This window comes from Grosmannia clavigera, assembly GCF_000143105.1.
Source record: "Grosmannia clavigera kw1407 unplaced genomic scaffold GCSC_108, whole genome shotgun sequence".
Lineage (NCBI taxonomy): Eukaryota > Fungi > Ascomycota > Sordariomycetes > Ophiostomatales > Ophiostomataceae > Leptographium > Leptographium clavigerum.
The window spans coordinates 316479-325121 of NW_014040837.1; the positions used below are offsets into that span (position 1 = coordinate 316479).

Below are 8643 nucleotides of genomic sequence, written 5' to 3' on the forward strand. Positions count from 1 at the left end.
TCTTTTCTTGTCTCGTTTTTGAAATGGCTACAGTCGCCGGTCTGGTCAATGGATCGTCGGAATTTAGAAGCTAGACTTATCCGATGGCCGCGTTCGGTTTTCGGACCTGTGGCGGTTGTAGGCTATGCCAAAGTCGGTCCTTGTGTTGGTGGGTCGCCACAAGTTCCATATAGTGGGTTTTCGGTCAAACCAATGCATCTGCTGGCTATCCAAGCGTTCCACGACAACATCTCTTAAAGCGTCATATTTAGCTTTTATTCAGGCTTGCGATAGAGGCCACAAATACGTCTTTAAACTAGGCGGTATAAGACTCTAGTTGATGGTTTTAGATGGTGTCTGACAGTGTACAAACTAGTAACCTTAGACTTTATATTTTTTATATAGTAGCATAGTATGTCTAGACCCTAGAGAAATTTATGAATGAGTTGCTAATAACACTTAGGTACGTTGTATAAGAAGATACATCAGGTACAGCAGACGATTGATATACAAACAGTATACAAAAGCTCAGCAAGTTAAGCATATTATGCAACACGGTCAAAACAATGCCATACTCCGTATAGCAGACGAATCTTCCAGGTCTCTTAGCGGAAACTTATATATTTAATGCTTACCATTTACGCCGGAATCAATAGACAGGCGAAGAAATGGTGTAATTAGGCTGAGTGTATCAGGACGGGGGCGGTAAATAAGAGACATCTGATTTACCTTGCTACTTTGCTTACAGTTAAGCTGTTAGCAAGAAAAAATAGTCATATTGACAAGTCTCTTTCTTGAACATGAACATAGACGTTTGTCGAATTCTCGAGGAGACAAACAGCAGTGCAGTTTAACTTTGAGAAAGTCAGATTACTCGTAGCAATCAATATATCACCCACACTTGCATTGATTTACTTAAAGAGCGCTTAACAGTTGTAAACATACGAATCTCTTTCTTTTTAAGTATGTGTGGAAGAGATGTAGATAGATAGGTTAAAGAATGATCAGAGACGAAATACTGGCAGACTATTTCACGCAAAAGAGGCTTAGCGTTTTCTTTGGATGATGGGCATGCGCAGCATTCTCGCTTACCTTCAAGACAGCCTCCGGTGAATAGAAAGAGAGAGAGAGAGAAGAGTTACATTTATACCAGTCTTCCAAGTCAGAAAGAACGGTGTCCGTTGTGCAGCGCTTACTCGATCATTAAAGTTTTCGGAGCAAAATGCAAAGACTATGTACATCCAATTGTATCCATTTCTACCAGCAAAACCACAATGGATGGCTAATCGCGACTTGTTATCTAGACCTATCTTTAGAACTATGACGCATTGTGCAAGCGCCGAGCCATTTGATCGTCCACGAAAGCGCTTATCGACCCTCGCCAGAATGGATGGGAGAGATACACGCCGCATGATTCGCACAGTCTCTATTGCGACGGTACCCAAATAAAAGACCTATCTTTGGCAATATGGGCGTACTTTTGGAGGCCGCTTCCTGCAGCTGCCCCCCATTCGTTGTCTGCAGGCGGAATCACAAGCGACAACCAGGTTATATGATGAAACTGCAGGGGATGCAACTTTCCTAAACAGGCCGCCTGGTGGGAAATAATTGCGCAGGCGTCAGGCTGCCAACGTGGAATCGGAAGCATAAAAAGCCGAACCCAACCTTTTTGTTTCTGCTGGTTTCCCCAGCTCTGCCATTCTCTTCACCCTGCAATCACCCGTCTGCACCTTTTGCATCATCCACATCCACCTCTTTTGACCTCATTTGACATCGCTCACAATGGCCTCCAAAGCCAATGGCCAGCAGGCCGGCCTGCTGAACAGCCCTGTCCTTCTACGCAAAATCGATCAGATGCGCGAAAAAAATGTAGGACAGTACCTGCCACTGCCCCAACTCGTGGCTGTCGGCGACCAGAGCTCGGGCAAGTCGTCGCTGTTGGAGAGCCTCACAGGCATCTCATTTCCACACGCACAGGAACTGTGCACACGTTATGCCACGCAGATTACCCATCGCCGCGACGATTATACACACATTGATGTCAGCATCATTCCCGGGCCGCACGCCACGCCGGCGGACAGCCTGAAACTGAAGGCCTACGGCAAACGCCTCCAGTCAGGAGCAGAGCTTACAGCCCAGTTCTCTACAATTCTCAGTGAGGTAGGCAATCTGAAGTCTCGTCCAAACCCCGGCCACTTTTCTCTAACTCCTGCGTTTTCTTCCACAACAGGTCAATACGTTGATGGACATCAAGACAACCACCAATCCAAGCGGCAGCAAAACCTTTACCGAAGACACACTGAAGATTGAGAAATGCGGTCCAAACGAAGACTACCTGACTGTCATTGACGTGCCGGGCATCTTCCGCACCACGACGGCCGGAGTCACAACGGCAAAGGACCAGGACCTCGTCCGGAACATGGTCAAGGAGTACATCAAGAACAGCCGGACCATCATACTTGCCGTTCTGCCCAGCAACGTCGACGTGGCCACGCAGGAGATCCTGACTCTAGCCGAGAGCTACGACAAGGCCGGAGAGCGGACGCTGGGCATTCTGACTAAGCCCGATCTCGTGACCGAGCGCAGTGCTAAGCTTTCTGTCTGCAGCCTGGTGGAGGGGAAGAAGAAGCCCCTCACCCTGGGCTACTTTGTTGTGCGCAACCGCGGAGGTGATGACGAGGACGAGGACGACGAGGATGACAAGAAAGGCGGCTCCTCGTCCAACCTGTATCAGCGGGAGGCCATGTTCCAAGAGGAGCCATGGCGCAGCCTGCCGGACGATCGGGTGGGCATCTCTGCCCTGCGTGAGCGTCTGCAGGAGCTGCTGGGACAAATCACGCACCGGGAGTTTCCCAAGCTGCGAGCCGAGACGCGGCAGCTGTTGGAAGAGGCCCGGACGCAGCTGCGCGAGTTGGGTCCCGCACGACAGACAGAACGCGAACAGCAGCAGTACCTATCTTCCATGGCTGGGCGATTCCAGAGCTTCGTACGGGCTGCCCTCAACGCCGACTACTCGGCACATTCGGCCTTTGAGGACGAGAGGCTCCGACTGATCACGGCCGTGGCCAACATCACGGACGAGTTTAGCAAGGAGTTTCGCAGCAAGTCTCGCACGTACCTCTTTGAGACAGAGGACACAGACACGACGACCGCGCCGCTGGACCCTGCTAGCAGCCCTGCCGGCTCCGACAATTCGGGCGAGATCACGCCGGGCGGGTCTAACCGATCCACGCCAGACGAGTTTTCCGACCTGGACGGCATCGTGACCGAAGACACACCGGTGCTGCCACCCATGGAGGGGATCAAGTTGTGGATCGAGTCGGTCTACCGGCAGTCCCGGGGCATCGAGCTGGGCACGTTTGGGCTCGCTGTACTCACGAGCGTGTTCCGCGAGCAGTCGGCCAAATGGGGCCCGATGACAGAGCAGTTCCTCAGCCGGATCATCCGGGTTGTGCACGGGTTCATCTTTTCTGCGCTGGAGGTCGTCTGCGTGGACGAAAAGGTGCGTGAGGACCTCATGGCAGCCATCATGACCGACCTCTGCGCCCGGTACCGGGACGCGATGGGGCAGGCCAAGCTGCTGGTGGACGTCGAACGGCAGCTGAAGCCCTATACGCTCAATCATTATTTCAATAGCAACCATCAGAAGAGCCAGGGCCTGCGAATGGCAGAGACGCTACGGCCGATCGCCCATTACGGGTTTAACGACAATGGCAGAACGCTCCATGTCGACTTTGACAAGATCGCCACCACCGTTAGCAACAAGAGCAACGAGGAGCACGCGGTCGAGAACATCCACGACATTCTGCGGGCATACTACGGGGTGGCCACCAAGCGGTTCGCCGACAACGTGTTCCAACAGGCGGTCGACTACAAGCTGCTCTCGGGGCCGAGCAGTCCGTTGAATATCTTTTCCGAGCAGTGGGTCCTCCAACTCAGCGAGGACGAGCTGGCAGCCGTTGTTGGAGAGTCCCGCATGACCAGAGACCGTCGGGGGAAGCTGAAGAAGAAGATCGAGGACCTGGAGGCTGCGGTGAACATTCTACGCTGATTGGATGTGATGTAGTGCGCATATAAGACGGTGTGAAGGCCGCTAACACAGAAAGTGTACGGTGATACAGTTTGGCACAATTAGAAATATGACGGTCTATAATGAACCAGATGGTTTAGTTCTGCCATAAATGCACGGCTTGGATTTATCAAAGAAAATTGTAGTCGGAACGCTCTTTTTCGAGTGCCATTGTCACAGAATGATAAGCCAGGCATGTCTCTTAAGATGCCGACTTCCACTTCCTCTCCCATTCATCCAACTTATCTTGCGTCTTGGTCCGGGTTTCAGGTTGGCTTGGGGCCTTTCCGCCTCCAACAAGTCTCTCAGACAACCCATCATTTCCGTAGATGAAGGGATGCAGCATGCCCGAGGGTTCGGCCGGCTTCGATCTATATGAAACTGTCAATCTAAATTATTGGCGTCAAACGTCTGGGGCTGTCCTACCCTGTCTGGTGATCCTTAGTCACCGCAGCAGAGGGAGTGGTACTTTGAGGCATGATAAAGAGATCCTGAGCTTGAAGATATGTATTTCTTTTGTCGTATTTAAACCTGGTCGTTAATATCTTTGTATGCTTAATTACAATTCTTTGTGACTCTCCGACTTGCGCTTCCTTCTATTTATACTCATTGTGATTCCCCTTCTCCTGCTAGCTATTTAAACTCATTTATGTTCTCAAGTTCGATGCATATGCCGCAAAGTCGCGACCGTGTATTTCATCGAGAACGTCTTGCCTTTGTGTCTAATATCAGAAAACCGGGGTTGCACACTGCGGCTGAAAAACTCTCACTAGTCGTCTCTATTTTATTAGCTTACCACGAGCAGTTCAGACCGCAAATGTGTTCTCAGTCCTGATTGTCTTATAGGTCGGGACAGTGGGGCTAAGCCGCCTACCCTCGCATATAAAAACAAGATAAAAGCCCGTCAACTTAAAATTTGACCTTTCCCAGTTTTATACGAACAAAATCTATCGAGGACACTGCTACGGTTTTTTTTTAATGGGCTTGAACCATAAACGCAATGCCCAACAAAGACAACTTGTCTCCCAACGCCGGTATCATTGCTAAGCAATGGCCAGGGCCATCTCCCGCGGCGTCAAAAGCAGAAAGGGATACAAACACTATTTCAAATGAGCACTTGAAGGTTCCCGATGGTATGTCTATTCAGTTACAGTCCCATTGGCGAGGCTTCTCGGCAGGTCACCAACTCTACAGTCCAACTCGTTGAGCATGCTGCTAATTGCTATATGATGCGACAGGAACCGAGTATGCGACGCACAAGCACAAAAATCTTACGAGAGGCACGACCAAAGTTCAATCTTCTGAATTTGCTTGTCCGTTCCTGAAGTATGATCCAAAATTATTTCATAGTTGCTCTCGCTACTGGCTTGAAAATATCACCGACGTCGAACAACATTTGCGAGAGGACCATTTCGCTCATCTGTATCTGAATTGCTTAAAGCCCTTTCACACTCATGACGATTTAAAACATCATATACGGTTTGATTCTTGTAGTCGGTTGTTTTCAGTAAACGGCGCCACCGATCATGTCCGGAGAGGGCTTTGCTACAATTTCACTTTTGGATTAACAAATGAGACAAAATGGTATATTATCTGGGATACACTGTTCCCAGACCGAGCACGGCCGGAGACACCCTATTTGGACTCCGAGGACTCCGAGGATGTATCATTCCAAAAATTCATTATGTCGCACGGACCGGCAATACTTTCGCCCATGCTTGAATTTGACAGCCCGAAGCAAGGACCTTACAACTTGGAAACCACTCTTCGATCTGGGCTAGAGTTGATCAGAGATGGATGGATTCATTCTATATCACCACCTTGCACTATTTCGACGCTTTCGAAGCCTGGTGAAATCTCTGACATCCTTGATCTAGGCATGAAAGTAATTAAACCCACGCTGACCCAACTTTCGGCATTTTCGGACGATAGCGGGTATTCAGGCTCAGTTCTAGACGGATATGAATATGAACTACCGATTTCTGGTCCCGTTCTCGAAGTGCAAAAAATCGACACACATAGTGAAGAGAGTATCACCAGCGAACCTGGTCTATGTGAAAGCGCAGACTTTCCCAAACAAGACACCGTGAGTGTGGCTCATCATCTTGTATCTCCTGTATCGATATTTATAGAAGGCGAGAACACTGGTAAGGGACCAGAAAACACTTCTGATTGTCCATCCACCACGACCGAGGACAAAACGAAGCTGAAAGACGATGAAATGGGATCTCTTTCTAAGATGACCTATTCGGTTTCTACTGTTGTCCCCAATTCATCACCAGCCAGCCCATCCTTGCAAAAAGCTTTAGCCTCTGATCAAAACGAGGCAACCAGCTCTGAAAAGTCAAATCCGGGTTTCGAAAAAATGATGCTCGAACAAGAAACAACGGATGGAAGTGATAGCGATTCGTCTGTATCAGAAAGCAGTCCATCAGATACCTCCTGGATTTCAGCCGTCTCTCCTGACTATACGCTTGATTCATCTCACCCATACCTCAGCATTGAGTCGATTGCAGTTGATCGGATCGTTTCTGCCTACAAATCGTGGGTGTGCGGCACAGATAGTCCAGAAGACACCCCTTCCTCAGGGATAGGAGAGGACGGAACCGATAGTTCACAGATCCAGGATTCCTCTGCCTCATCCCAGACACTCCCATTGTCTCAGAGTTCTGATCCCAATTCCGGAGAAAAACGCTCTTCTACTAAGCGACCCCGGGACAATGCTGATGATGCTGCCACACCGCAAACCAAATTTCAGCGGAAAAAAATTCAGAAGGGGGACACAAGGCTAGCCTGTCCTTTTCAAAAACAGTTTCCGTGCAAGCATTTCCGGTGTGGTGAAAGAGGCACAACTCCAGGATTCGACACAATCGCTCATATGAAGGAACACATAAAGCGGCGTCACTTGAGGCCTCTTCACTGTTGTTCCATATGCAAAAAGGTATTTCCTAAAAGCAATGAGTTGTACGAGCACAATATAGCCGCTCAAATCGCGCCGTGCGAAATCCGCTCTTTCACCGACGAAACGGCTCTTCCTTGGGACAAGGACGTGTTGCAGGCCCTCGGTAAGCGAGCCAACAAACATTTAGACATTTGCAAGCAGTGGTATGCTGTTTGGGATAGCATATTCTCTGGAGCTTCAAAGCCCCTGAGCTGTTACATTGATGATGAATCATACCAATATGCGTATGAATATCATCAATTCCAAGTCAGTCGAGGACTCGAGGTGGCTAGGGCCATTGTACAGGATATGAATATGGAAATCACGTCTCAGATGGATATCGTGGCCTTTGTGGAACACGTATGCACCAGGGCAGCATCTCAAACATTTGACATTTGGAAAAGCGAGAGAAATGAGGGCAGTCAACAACGACTTCCTTCCTCCATAACAACAAGTGTGCAGACCCCAATATCTCCAGAAAACTCCGTCCCATCGGCAAATGACACGTCTGATCCTAGCCATCATCTTCCACTACCAACAACCGAGCCAGTTCCCCCGATCTTACCGAACAACACGGCCCCAGCAGGAGGAGAGAATCATGGGAGCCCGAATTTTTGGGATTTCTTAAATAACGACGAGTTTGACTTGGAGAACCTATTCGATTGGGAAGAAACCCCTAACACAATGGACGACCTGTTAGGTGTAGAGAGTTATGTTACAGGACAAAATGAGGGGCGTCTATAAGCCTTTGAACCTCCTTTTCAGGTATGCCATCACCTCACACCCAGGTCAATGCGACTTGTTCCTGGACAACTCCTGGCGACGAAAACACGTCTTCAAATACCGTTGCAACTTCTCCAATAAAACTCCAAGCTGCCGAATTGCGCCAATACCTTCAACAATCGCGGACAGAGTGAAAAAAGGAACGGCAATGCTGCGGAGGGCAGTTGAGATTTCTCTTTTTCACGGCCTATTTTGTTCTCTTGTAGTCTAGCTTGGGTTTATCATTTTCCACTTTTATATTTAGTTCTTATTTTTGAGTAACAATTGCGGAATAACAGCCACTTGACCAATTATCCAGAATGGGAGGGGTGTGCGGGATTATGCAGTGTGATGAAAGAATACATGTACTGTGTGGCGCAAGGGGCTATTTAGTACGTGTTTTGACGCACGTCTGCATATCCTAGAAGTACCTAACCATAACAATACATCTCTGTTTACGGGGCACACATAATTCGTCAAAGACGTCTCCTTGCTCACGGGCAAATCAATGCGTGAACTAAATGCGCAGTTATTGCTACTTCGATTCGTACGCTGTAAATCAAGGTTAGAGTGAAATGGAGAACAAACGACCGTATCTCTCCGTCTTTCGATTCCAACTCTGTTCCTGAAAGATTGGTCTTGGAGCTTTCCGTCTACGACCAAAGCGTAGGATGTCGAATATTGCGATAGGTCATCTTAGTCATGCGTACCCAATAGACCAATCATAACACTGCATTGCGCTACAAGCCGAAAGATGCTCCAAAAACCGGTATAACACTCGGCTTACACGCCCACCGCCACATCGCCCAACGTAAGCAAACACAGACAAGGCCGACCTGCTCCGCTCCCGCGTCCTCTATCTTCTGTTCTTCTGTCCTCCTCCCCTCCCTCC

At 48.9% G+C, this 8643-nt stretch overlaps 1 protein-coding gene across 1 annotated transcript; it reads left to right on the forward strand.

Moving 5' to 3' along the window:
* Positions 1-1761: 1761 nt before the first annotated feature.
* Positions 1762-4030, forward strand: CMQ_6673 (interferon-induced GTP-binding protein mx2; the record flags this gene model as incomplete). The annotated part of the gene is made up of 2 exons (XM_014320359.1): positions 1762-2139; positions 2210-4030. 2 exons carry the CDS (start codon positions 1762-1764, stop codon positions 4028-4030), a joined length of 2199 nt encoding a protein of 732 aa, XP_014175834.1.
* Between the last annotated feature and the right edge of the window lie 4613 nt (positions 4031-8643).